Genomic DNA, 13,369 nt, shown 5'->3' with positions numbered 1-13,369 from the left:
GAAATATAATCCACACACCATACAATTCAGCCATTTAAAGTGTACAGTTATTTTTATTATGTTCACGGAATTGTGCAACCATCAAAAGAATCAACTTTTGAACAATTTTATTACCCCCCCAAAAGGCTCTGAACCTTTTGGCAGCCACTTCTTATTTCCCTCCAAACTTCCTAGCCCTAGGAAATCACAGTTATACTTCCTGTCTCTATAGATTTTCCTATTCTTAGTATTTCATACATGGAATCATGTAACATGTGGCTTTTGTGACACCTTTCACTTAGCGTAAGGTTTTCAAGGCTCAGCTGTGTTGTGGCATGTATCAGTACTTCATCCTTTTACTGCTAACTAACATTCCATTTTATGGATATACCCAGACATTTGTCCAAATGAACGTATTCATTGGCCAATAGTACATGAAAAGTTCCTTAATATCCGAGGCATAGTCCCCAGTGCTACATGGCAGGATCTCATTGCCATCACTGAAGTGAAAATCAGAGCTACAGTGAGATACCGCTCCACACCAGCTAAAATGATAGATAATAATGCATGTTGGCAAGGATGTGGAGAAATTGGAACCCTCATATGCTGCTGGTGGGAATATAAAATGGCACAGCTGCTTTGGAAGACACCTTGGTCCTGACTCGGAAGGTTAAATACATAGTTACCATATGACCCAGGAATTCCATTCCTAGTTATATATCCACAGGAAATGAAAACATATGCCCAGGAAGTTCCCATTGTGGCGCAGTGGAAACGAATCTAAATAGTGTCCATAAGCACGCAGGTTCAGTCCCTGGCCTCACTCCGTGGGTTAAGGATCCGGCATTGCCGTGGGCTGTGGTGTAAGTCACAGATGCTGCGTGGATCTGGCATTGCTGTGGCTGTGGCGTAGGCCTGCAGCTGGAGCTCTGATTCTTCCCCTAGCCTGGGAACTTCCATATGCCATGCCCAAAAAAGAAAAAAAAGAAAAGAAAAGAAAAATAAACATACATCCACATAAAAGCTTGTACATGAATGTCCATGGCAGCACTTTCGTAAAAGCTAAAAAGTGGAAACAGCTGACTTTAAAGGAGAGGGGTATTTGCTTGAGAATAAAAAATACCATCATATTTGACGTAATATTAAGTATTGTTAGAACATTCAAGGAGTTATTTCAAATTGGGTACTTATGAGAATAAGTATATCTAGAATATGAATAAGATCTCAAAGGAAACAGCTTTGGAAGGAAGAAAAATTTACACCTAAGCTTGAGAGGACACAGTGAACATTGTGGCTCTAACTTGAAAAACAGGTGAGTAAGTGACTTAAAAGAGTTAATGATATCTCTTTGCCTACATATACACAATGGAATACTATTCAGCCACAAAAAGAATAAAATAATGCCATTTGCAGCAACATGGATGGAACTAGAGACTCTCATACTGAGTGAAGTAAGTCAGAAAGAGAAAGACAAATACCATATGATATCACTTATATCTGGAATCTAATACACAGCATGAATGAACCTTTCCACAGAAAAGAAAATCATGGACTTGGAGAATAGATTTGTGGTTGCCAAGGGGGAGAGAGAGGGAGTGGATGGATTGGAAGCTTGGGGTTAATAGATGCAGACTCTTGCCTTTGGAATGGATGAGCAATGAGATCCTGCTGTATAGCACTGGGAACTATGTCTAGTCACTTATGATGGAGCCTGATAATGTGAGAAAATAGAATGTGTACATGTATGTGTAACTGGGTCACCCTGCTGTACAGTAGAAAAAAAATAATGCATTAGGGAAATTAAAAAAAAAAGAGTAAGAGCCTAATACTTCCTTATCTAATCTTTTAGAGTAGTTTATACAGTGGGAGAATTTGATTTATTATCTTTAACTCCGAATTTCTAATATTTTATTTCCAATCCCATTGAAATTGTATAATGACTAAAAGCCATAAAATGTCAACACATTAATGTTTATGAAACTGCTTTACAACTTGTAAAACACCATAAAAAGTAAGATATTATTAGATCATGGGCAAAAGTTCCTTTTTTATATTACCAGAGATTTATTTGAGTTATTTTTATATCAAGAATCAAATTAGTTTTTTATTACTGATGTCATATGAAAATTAAACACACCAGGAAAAGTTGATGTCTAAAATATTACTTTCTGTATGTCAGCTTATTTTTAGCTCTTGACATGTATTGATCCATTTATTTCTTTCAACAATTTTAAGAGGCAGGCAGTGCTATTATTCCCATTTTACAGACGGGGAAGGGAGGAGCAGACTAAGTAACCCACCCTTGATCACACAGCTAGAAAGTAGCAGAGCACGATTGGCCCAAGGGCAGTCTTGTTCCTGGGTCTGTGCTATCAGTCACTGTGCTATACTTTTTCACCTGCTATAGCAGCCTTGCTCTGATGCAAACACCCGAGATCTGGCCACCCCTGAACATTTTCCATCCAGAAATGTTTCTAGGATTCACAAACACTCTCTTATCTTCAGTTGCCCACTAGAAGCTCAGAATCAAACAATGTAATTTTAATGTTGGGACAAACCATAAAGATAATCTTATGCACTTTCATTCATGTAATGGATATGGAAATTAAACTTTAGAGAGATTGAGTGGTCTGTGATCACATTGTTTCTTGTAAATGTTTTCCATAGGCTACTAATTAAATGACCAGTAGGTTAATCAAAGCTTGTTTACTGTCGCTTATTTATTGTGCACTTGCTGTGTGGCTGTGGAGTACGAAACAAATTGGATGTTATATTTTGTATTCTTTTTACAATGGTAACATAATGAGCCATGTGGTATGTCATATAATAATAATAATAATATCTTCCTAATAGGGAGAATTTGCTGCAGTAGATCGTAGCTTTCAGAGCGACTGTGGATGCGTACAGTATCTCTGTGGTAACTAAATTTTTTGTAACTTTTAAATGATCATGAATTTTATTGATATTTGTGTTCATTTTAAATAAATTAAAAATAATTTTTGAGATATATTGCACATTTTAAGCTATTTGCCAGTTTTTGAGCATAAAAGTATACTTTTTCCTTTTTAGTTTCTTCTTTTGTAATATTCCTAAATATTCTGAGACACTTGATAACAAGACATTAAAATGATTCTTTTTCAGAGGCTCGCAGTATTTATAAGTTGATGCCACAGTTCTTAGTGTGTATATATATATAAAATTTAATTTAAAAATTGACAACATCTAAAAGTCAGAGATTTTTGCTATTTTGTAATTATTGATGTTAACGTTGCAAAGCATAAAGTTGATTTTTCTATGAAATAAATCTTCATATTAAGTATTAGTTTGTTAGTATAAAATATGACTTTTGTTCAATAGCTTGAAACTTCAGTATTTTTATATGCGAAATGAGTTAAATTTAGTGTTGGCAAGACACAAAGACTTCCAAGCTGAATTCTTTATCCCTATTCTAGGCTACTCTAAGGCACTTTTTAAAGATGTGATTGCACATTACATCAGCTGCTTTCATTGTAAAATATGATTTATAGGACTATTTTGCAGCAAAGTAAAATTGGAAAATTTCTCTAAAAACAACAAAAATATGAACTGTTTTACAAGGCTGTCATGAAGAGACCTACGATTACTGATTTAGATTTTGCCCCGTTTATATCCACTCCCCCAAAGTGTCATGTTGTTTCCAGGAGAGGGAACAGCAAGTAGCTTGATGATCACTTTGGGCTAAAATTCTGGAATCTGCTACAAAGTATGTAGCTTTTAGAGGAAAATCAAACAGCAAATAGCAGTTGGGTTTAGAGATCAATTTCTTATTGTGTATTAAGGAATGCTACATGCTGCATTCATTATTAAGTAAACTCTTAAAATATTAACAATGCATAAAGGTAAACATCTTGATTGGTTTTGAAAAAATTGCACATCACAATAAAAACATAGATTTAAATAAAAGTTCCACTGATTGATTAATTAAAAAATTTGACTATAGTGCTTTTTGTTGACTCTTTTCTTAGAAAAGGATGATGTGTGTGTGTTTCAAGAAGTATCAGTACTGAATCCCGGCCAATCTATGATAAAGTACTTGGAAGGGGATTTTTGTTACACGGCAGAGTGTCTGGAAGAAAAAGATAACCATACAGGCTTCCACACTTTGAACATTACAGTGGTGAATTGCTCAAAGGAATGCGATGTTGTAAGTATTCTTTATAAGTCATTCTAGTGAGAGTTAATCTTGAAATGACAGCTATAAAATTCGAACAAGTCAATACTCCATAAGTTAAAAATATACACCTGAATAGTTCTTCAATAATCTCTAAATGTGTGATATATCTTTATAATGTGGTTTCCTTTTCCTATGTATAACCTTGAGCTTCAGGAGTCTTATTATCTATACACCTTGCTTGACCCACGCTTGTTACATCTACTTGGCGAATCTTGGCTGCTAGATGTAAAAGTTAGCTTCTAATACAGCTATGTAAAGCCAGTTCTTATTTGAAGTGCCTCAAAATCAGTCTTAGAAATGCTTACAGGTGTTCCGAGAGAGCATGCAGTTATACTGGGAAGCACTTTCGGAACTAATTCATTAATAATATCAGTATTGCTGGCTAATTAAACTTTTTTATTATTATAATGCACAGCACCAGGTATACACTCCATCTCCAAGTGATTATGATTGTTGTGGTACCTGCAAAAATGTATCCTGCAAATTTCAAATGGACAATGGAACATTGGTTGTATATGAGGTATGAATTCTTTAGTTCCCACAATGTGCTCTATGGAGGGTGGCTTTCTATGCTGTTTTCTGAAGATGTTCAAATAAATTTGACAAATTTGATCACACATACACACACACGTTCTACGTACAACAAGCACACCCGTCTACAGCACACTTACAACACAAGAGACATAGTTACATTTTAAAGTATTTGATTCCTGCTGTAAAGGAACATGTTTACCTGTTTCTCAAGCTTATTTTATAATAGATCCTCACTTTCCCCCCACATGTTAGGAACGGGCTTCGATGAATGTTGGTCTCTAGTCATTAGAGCAAAGGAAAAGAACAACATTCTTTTATTCACCCATTTGAAATGAAGCCTTTTAATAGAAATCTGAAACAAGATGTTTGTACTTCATTATTTAAGGAATTGAAGGTTTTAGTGGGTAAATATAAGAAAAGATTTAGAATACTTGAAAAAATTTTAAAAAAAGATCCCAAGACTAATGAATCCTATACCATATCTTTCCACCAAAAACAATAAAATAATTATTCTGAATTCTTCCATCATCTCATAATAACTCTGTGGAAGTTTTCAGACTGACTTACCCCTTTCCTTTTTGAGAATAGGAGAATGGAACCATATAATTTTAGTACAGTTGTTAGTGATGTCATCAGATTTAGGAAGGTCACAAATTCTCTTTATAATTTACAATATACGAAGGCAGTTCCAGTTTATTATTACCATCCTCAAGTTTTTTTCCGCTAACAGTTTGATTATATGGAGGTGTTATTTCTGGTGTTCTTAATTGCGTGGGATTACTCACATACACAAAAGAAAAACAGATTTCTCCAAACTTGTCAATTTTATTAAATAAGAAAAGTAAATAATGATGTTATTGTCCCATAGAGTATTATTTTACAGTATGTAGTGTTATTGATTTAAATAATGTTGATATTATCTGTTTAATTATAGCAATATTTCTGTCTTATATTATATATTTTTAAAGTGGGAGCCTTGAAAAAAGAAGCTTGAAAATGCTGAGGAGACATAGGTGTCAGTGAGAGAAAAGGAATCAGGCTGCTTGAAGATACACAGTAAAGAGGGGATTTTAGGAAGAGAGCAACATAAACTCATAAATGTCAATAATCCAGGAACCACTGGTGTATATAATCAGTAAGCACAGTGATAGCCTTGAAATTTAAATAAAAGACTAGAGTATGTCTAAAATATTTTTGCGAACACAGCAAGTAATGCAATGTAGGTAAATATACATCAAGATTGTTAACTCTTGGCTCTTTCAAAAATAAGCTTTCTTTACCTTGAAATCTAATTTCTGTGGAACGACTAAATATTGACTTCAGATAAATGATATAGTATTATCTGAATTTAATATTGGAATTAATATTTGCATTTGAATGTTTTATCTTCTTTTAGACCTGGCTTATAAGTCTTTTCCAATTGAGGTTCAAGAGGATCTGAAGATATTTATAAATTAAAATAGAATCTACAGAAAAAGAAGTTTGTCAGAATTCTTTGCTGGTCCATAAGGAATCTTCAAGACAGAGTTTGACTACCATTTTAAAATGAAGTTATAAAATAAAAATATAGATCAGTAATTACAGAATTATAATTATGTCATAATTATTTTTAGCTTATTTTATTTCTAAATAGGAACTCTGAAATGGAGAATGAAAACAGTTACTGTGTTTGAAAATTTGTTAAAATAATAGCGATAGGTTTTCAAATAACCAGAAGATATAGAAAAATAGAACAATAGTTGAGTAATCACTATCATCCAAAGATTTTTTAAATTTTTTTGTGATAAGGGAGTGGAAGGAAAAATAAACAAACCTCAAGAGAGGGGGTGTACTAAGTAATATGATTTGTTGTTTTATAATTAGTGAGGGAATATTAGAGCAAGACCTTTGACACTTGGCCAAATGAGTTAATTAATTTTGTAGTAGAAAAAAATACCCACTTGCTTCTTGCTTCTTTATTGCTTTATTTCACATTTACATCTCAGTTCCAGTCTGAAACCAAAGCCACCCACATATTGTATCATTTTAGATAAGTTTGGGGACATTCCCAGAAGGACATTTTACGTCACAGTAAGCTCTCTGAATGCTGACGTTGGATTCAGTAGGATAGGAAACATTTCACTTAAGAAACAGAGCAGATTTTAATAACTTTCTCTTCTGTTTTAGGAGGGGAGTACTTGGCACTATAATTGCACTACATTTGAATGTGTGAAGACTGACGAAGGGGCAATGATTCTGAACTACAGTGTGGTCTGTCCCCCTTTTAATGAAACTGAATGCAAAATGGTTTGTGTTTTGTTATAGCTAAGAAAAATTAACATTAAATCTATTTTAGAAAATACACATGCATGTGTTTTCCAAGATCATACATACATACATTGTGGCTTATTTATTTGCGTAAATATTTTATTTTCATGTATACGTAAAAGCTCTGTGACATTCTCTCAGTTTGATCTTTTGAATGACACATGGCATTCCAAGTAATTTTGACTGTGTCTGAATGGTTTTTAATATGTAGAAGAGTGAAGTATTGAAAATCTTTTGATCAGCCACCTTTGCCTCTCTTTCAGTATGGATTAATAAGTGAACTGATGAGAATTTGGTCAAATTTCTCCTTCTTAAACACATAGCAGATTTTTGGCACCATTCACTTCTTAAAGTACACTGGCAGCAGGTAAATCTGCCATGGCTTTTCGGAGCGTGGGCCCCTGTGAAACTCAGCACAGGCCAGAGCATTGCTGAGCCTTTAGCTTTGCTCTTCCAATTCCCTGTTCTCTTCGAGAAGAGCCCAATAAGAATAGATTTGGAAGTCATGCAATTTTTTGGGGGAATATCTTTGTAGCCTTAATTATTTAGGAGCTAGTAATCCCTAATGAAAAGTAAGCTTTATTCTGTTGTGTGAGGCAACATTTTTTTAATGTAGAGAAATAGCCTAGTTTCACTGATCTTTTTTTTTCAAGATGTGCCATTTTAGTGATGATGGTTAACTAGCTGGCTGGCAAATGACATATGACATATATGCACTCAAATAATAGAATTTCAGCCCTTGAAAGAATCTTAGGCATCATCTTTTTTTTCAGATTCCTTTTTGGAGAGTGAATTACTCTTACTTGAATTACAATTAGCAAGTTACTAAAAGCAGTTAGTAACTCTAAGAATTCCAAAAGATAATCAATGATATTTTTTTAATTTAGCCTTTGGCAAGAGACATACTAAAGTGGGGAATATTTTTGAAGAATAAAATATTAAAGAAAAAGAGACATCATTTTAACATTCATTATATATTCAATAACTCAGTTTAGTCTCAAAAACTAGATTATTTCAAGAAGTTTAAAAATATAATGGCCTCTATCTAGAGTACCTATTAATACTTTGATTTGGTTAAGAATTTTTTTGTGGTATTTAAAGTATGTTCTTTTAAGTAGGTTAATCTTTTTGCACTCTTATTCATGTTACTAATGAATAAAAAAATTTCAAGCAAAATATCTGCTCTTAATTAAAAAAATTAAAATTATTAACAGTAATAGCTAAATTCCTGGAGATTCACTCGTGGCTCAGTGGTTAATGAATCCGACTAGGAACCGTGAGGTTGCAGGTTCGATCCCTGGCCTCGCTCAGTGGGTTAAGGATCCGGCATTACCATGAGCTGTGGTGTAGGTCGCAGACGCGGCTCGGATCCCGCGTTGTAGGTGTAGGCCGGCAGCTGTAGCTCCAGTTAGACCCCTAGCCTGGGAACCTCCATATGCAGCGGGTGCAGCCCTAGAAAAGACAACAGAAAGAAAGAAAGAAAGAGTTAAATTCCAATCATTTTCCTATGAAGTATTTGTGGTATTTAGTAAAAATATTGAGAAAGTTAGTTTCCTACTTCTCGTCTGAAGAAATGAACAAACATTGAGTTTTAACATTGTTCTTTCTGTCTTCCTAGAATGAAGGAGTTATAAAGCTGTACAATGAAGGCTGTTGCAAGATCTGTAAGTCAGGACAAATTACATTAGTTTGATTGATTTTAATTGTTCATGATTAGGACTTTTCTTATAAAATTCAGTTCCCATGTTGCAGTGAGGGAAACAAATTTTATAGTGTATATTATTTAAATGTTTTATGTCATGTGGTTGATTATTTTGTAATTTAATGTTTCTCTTCTGGAGTATAAGTAAGCTTTTAAATTAAATGAATTTTAATTTAAATATTAGAAATTCCTTTATTGTTGCACTTCTCAAAAGGTATGGCACGTGATTTTAATAGGTTTTACGTTTAAAAGTGCCCTGCGGTCAGACGGGTTTTGAGCAGCTGGACTACGCAGAGTGGGTTATGATGAGACCCCGATAAGGACAGGGAGTATGTTTTACAAACCTCTGTGAACAAATCTCTGGTTCTTTATAATACGTTTGGGAAATACCAATTTAGTGAATTATATTTAAATCGTATGCATGAAATTTCCCATAATTATTTTGACAAATTGTATGTGCATACAATATATATTATATTTATTTGAATGATGAGTTTTACTTCATGGTGCTTTTTAATAATTTTAAGGCCTGAAATAAAGTAGAGGGGTGTTCATGAAACCATTTTTCATTATGTGTTTATGAATTTATGTCAGGATAAAAATAGAAGTTTTAGGAGACCCGGCATAAACAGTAATTTTAATATTGTTTAGAGAAGCTTTGGCAAAAATGGCTACAACACAATTCAGGTTAATAATGCCATTGTGTGGGCTGTATTCTTAGATACAAATTATCATGCCTCTCAAGGGAGATTTCTGAACTTCTTTCATGAAGGGCTAAATCCCAGAAATATATAAGAATAGTGTTATCTATTTAAAGCTGTTAATCATATGGAAAAGAATGTTACAATGTATTAAAATTTTGATGAAATGTAATTATAATATGTACTATGAAACATAATAACAACTTATAAGTCAGTAACTCTCCTATTTTCTATACTGTTTATTTCTCACAAAATTCCAGTGGTAAGTTCTGCATTTATTCTGATGTTCAGCTTAGGGAGGTGAAGTAACTCACCGCGGTCATACATCTTCTGAGGTGTAGGAGTCCACTCCAGGCCGAAGCGCACAGCCTCCTTCGTGACCACCAGTGACATTCTAGAACATCGCCAGTACAGGTTTTAGGAGCAGGCAAAGGCTGACTAATGATGCCTGCTCATCAGTGCAGGGACAGATGACAGAGGCTTTATTTATGTGACACATGAAAAGTCACATCCAACACAAGCATACCCCTCACAGCAAACAAAAAAGTTCAACGCGACAGCCTGATATCTAGTTATTATGTTGGTTTGCTGTGGCCATTGTTAACAGAATGCCACAAACCAAGTGACAGCAGAAACTGATGGTCTCTTAGTTCTGGAGATTAGAAGTCTGAAACCAGGGTGTCAGCAGGGTGGGTGGCCTCTGGAGCCAAGAGGGAAGGGGCTGCTGCAGGCCTCTCTCCTTGGCTCGTAGTCGGCCATCTCTCGTTCCCGTGTGAGCAGGTTGTTTCCAAATTTTCAGTCATGAGGACACCAGCTGTATGGATTAGGTCTCATCCTAAGGGCCTCTTTTCACCTGGCTACCTCTGCAAAGACCCTGTCTCCCAAACTGTCAAACTCTGAGGCACAAAGGACTCTCGGAAGATACAATTCAACCTGGAACATTATATTGCCAGAAATTTTGGGGTCACAGAATACCACTTATGCCTAATAGAATACCACCACTGCCAGTACATGGCCACCCAGTGGTTTTTAATTGCTGGGACTCCTAGTCACACCCTGCTTAAAAATGTCTGCTTATTGGAAGTAAGCAATTTTTCATTCAGTATTACATCTCTGAGTCAAATGTAAATTAATGTGTATCAAATAGTCATTGTATAAGGAACTCAAGGAGTGAAATTTAGGCTCCAGAATCAAGTGAGGTTTATATTTTTGTGCTCTCTTATCTTTTTTCCTCTGCCTCTTTAGACTCTAGACTCTTCTGTAGGTATGAGATTTGGGAATAGAATTGTACTGTATGGTTAAGACCTTGAATTATGTAAACCCATGCTAACTCTTGGGAAAGTGAGTACCTTTATGTTATCTGAGAGCAGATGGGAAGGTCTGTTTATCAGCATTGATCGCCACATGTCAGCACCATTAAACCCATTGCAGGCAGCACCGCAACGAATCTTTGCTGCAGTTCTGGGAAGTAGGTGGGGAGGCAGGTCTAGTTTCCCCCATAGATGAGGAAATGACAGTTCAGAAAAGTGGCTCGCACTAATCAGTAATAGATTTAGGGCTCTCCGGTGCCTGGCCCCAGGATCTTTCAATTTTGCCAAACTCTGAAGTTGCGGAATAATGACATGCCACCTCATCTTTCATCTGGCATGTAAGGACTTGTGAAGTAGTTTCTGCTTTGGTATCAGAGAACCCCTGTCTGTAGTCGTTGCTTTCGGGTAATGAGCCTTTACCGGAGAGACTATGGATGGTGGATAGTAATCGCAGGTGCTGTGCTAAACCAAATGTGTTGCCGTAAAGTCTCTGAGTAATAAATAGGAAGTGCCTCTTGACACAGCAAAATCACTCAACTAACAATAAATTTGTGCCATCCCAGTTTCACTCATGTACGAATTAACGTGAACAGATTTTTGAGTGCCTTCCATGTACCAGACCTCCCTTTAGGCACAATGATAGAGAGTGAAACAGTATCTGCATGCATGGTGCGCGCAGAAGGGGAATGAACAGTGACAGGGAAATACACACTGTTTTGTCGGGTAGTGATGAGAGGTTAAGAACACAACCGTGCAGAAAAAGAGGGACGGAGAAGGAGGGAACTGGGTTGCTAATTTAAGTGGGTGGTTAGAGAACGCCTGTGTGACAAGGGGTCATTTGAGTGGAGACTGAATGTCCTTAGGAAGCCAGCCGGGAAGAGTGAAGCGTGTTCAAAGCAGGGGGTGGCAGAGTGCAGCCACTGCACAGGGACGGAGGTGACAGGAGATGATAAGGACCTTAAGGTCATGTTAAAGACGGCTTCTTTCCGACTCTTCTTTCTTTTTGAACTTAGGTGAGAATAGAAGTGCTAGTAGAAGTGGTTGCTTCAAACCACTGGTGGAGGGATCAGAAGGGACAAAACAGCCTTGGGTCGGTCTCCCACCAACCCTGAGCCTCAGGCCCTGCCGTCGTGGGAGGGCGGGGAAAGGGTTAAGGACAAGCAAGGGAGACTGAGGATGAGCCCCACAAAGAGATGAGCGGAAAACCAGAGTGTGCTCGGGAAGCCAAGTACAGAAAGTCTGTCCAGGAGGAAGGAGTGATGAACTGGATCAAACGCTGCTGAGAAATCCTCAGACTGAGATGTGACCTTTGGCTACGGCAGTGGAAGGTCACGGATGACCTTGACGAGAACAGTTTAATTTCAGGCAGTCACCATTGCACATCTCTGCCTCAACCAGAGTAGCTTAACTTTGTGTACTTTACATGTGGGGATTTCATACAAGCATTTATTTTAAGCAAAGATTTTGTGACTAAATTCATTTGAAGATTGGAGCTCTAGTTCTAGTCTTTTGTAAACAAGGAAATTCGGGAGGATGATTCAGTGGTTTCCTAAAGCGACAAAGCAAGTCAGCGACAGAGCGAAGTGAGACCTGGTTATTTTCAAGGATTACATCCACTAGCATACAGCATTAGATACATATTGCTGGATTATTGCACACAGAGGCCTATTAGTATGTCATTAATTAATACAAAGTGTTTTCATTAGAAATTATGAGATCATTTCAGAGCTCTAAAATCAGGTATAATAAGACTAATACATACATTTCAACAAGGTTGATAATTATTCATTTACCTTCAGGCATAATTTTATATTAATTTCCACTAAAATAATGTGATTTAAAATCTATCAGGTTATAGTCTAAAGTGGATTATTTATGCATGTATGCATATGTACATGTATATTTATATATACATGCCATGGTGTATTTTTATATATATTATGTTAAAACTAATAATATATATACCACACATAGGTTGATGTTAGCGTTACTGCATGTGCGGGATATGTTTGATTTATGATAAAGAGCTAAGTATAAAGCTTAGAAAATATATGAGAAAATATGTTTGCAAGTTGAAAATAAATATTGGACATAGACTATGTAAGAGTGAAATTTTAACTCTTATAGAAATATATATCAGTTTTCAATTTTAAGTATATCTATATGTTTAATTGATTGAGAAACAATTCGACATGGACTTTTTGATGAATAAATACATTCAATATTTTATCAGGCAAACGAGAAGAAAGACTATGCCAGAAAGTGATTATTAAGTCAGTCATAAGGAAACAGGACTGTGTAAGTCAAAGCTCGGTAAGTGAAAAATACAGTTTGTTACATAAAGAGTATGTCTCTTTCCAGAAGCACGTGTGTCACAGCACCAATAAGTTCTAAGCCAACAAAATGCCAACACGTAAAATATTTAACTTTGAGATTATTCCTACATTCTAATATTAAAATATTCTTTGTGAAGAAATGGGAAGTATTTTTGGCATAAATAATCAACAGTTCTGAATGAGAATTGCAGTCCAGAGAGGTGGAAATTGAGCCAAAATATGTTTGACCATACATTGTCTTCATGTGGTTTTAATCAGCGAAAATAGTCCTAGTTCTAACTTTGCCC

The 13,369-nt window shown here is 35.8% G+C and overlaps 1 protein-coding gene across 8 annotated transcripts in view; it reads left to right on the top strand.

The window, feature by feature from the left end:
• OTOGL (otogelin like) overlaps positions 1-13,369 on the top strand; it is a 218,730-nt gene that overhangs the window by 203,027 nt on the left and 2,334 nt on the right. For 7 of the 8 annotated variants that reach the window (XM_013998114.2, XM_021092805.1, XM_021092804.1 and 4 more), the window contains 6 exons: positions 2,833-2,896; positions 3,984-4,162; positions 4,608-4,712; positions 6,893-7,012; positions 8,652-8,697; positions 12,980-13,059. In XM_013998114.2, the coding sequence (XP_013853568.1) occupies positions 2,833-2,896; positions 3,984-4,162; positions 4,608-4,712; positions 6,893-7,012; positions 8,652-8,697; positions 12,980-13,059 (594 nt within the window). The remainder of the gene's footprint in view (positions 1-2,832; positions 2,897-3,983; positions 4,163-4,607; positions 4,713-6,892; positions 7,013-8,651; positions 8,698-12,979; positions 13,060-13,369) is intronic. The other variant, XM_021092806.1, reaches the window with a different exon arrangement.

Source organism: Sus scrofa, chromosome 5, assembly GCF_000003025.6.
Source record: "Sus scrofa isolate TJ Tabasco breed Duroc chromosome 5, Sscrofa11.1, whole genome shotgun sequence".
Lineage (NCBI taxonomy): Eukaryota > Metazoa > Chordata > Mammalia > Artiodactyla > Suidae > Sus > Sus scrofa.
This window is presented reverse-complemented; position numbering and strand designations above follow the sequence as displayed.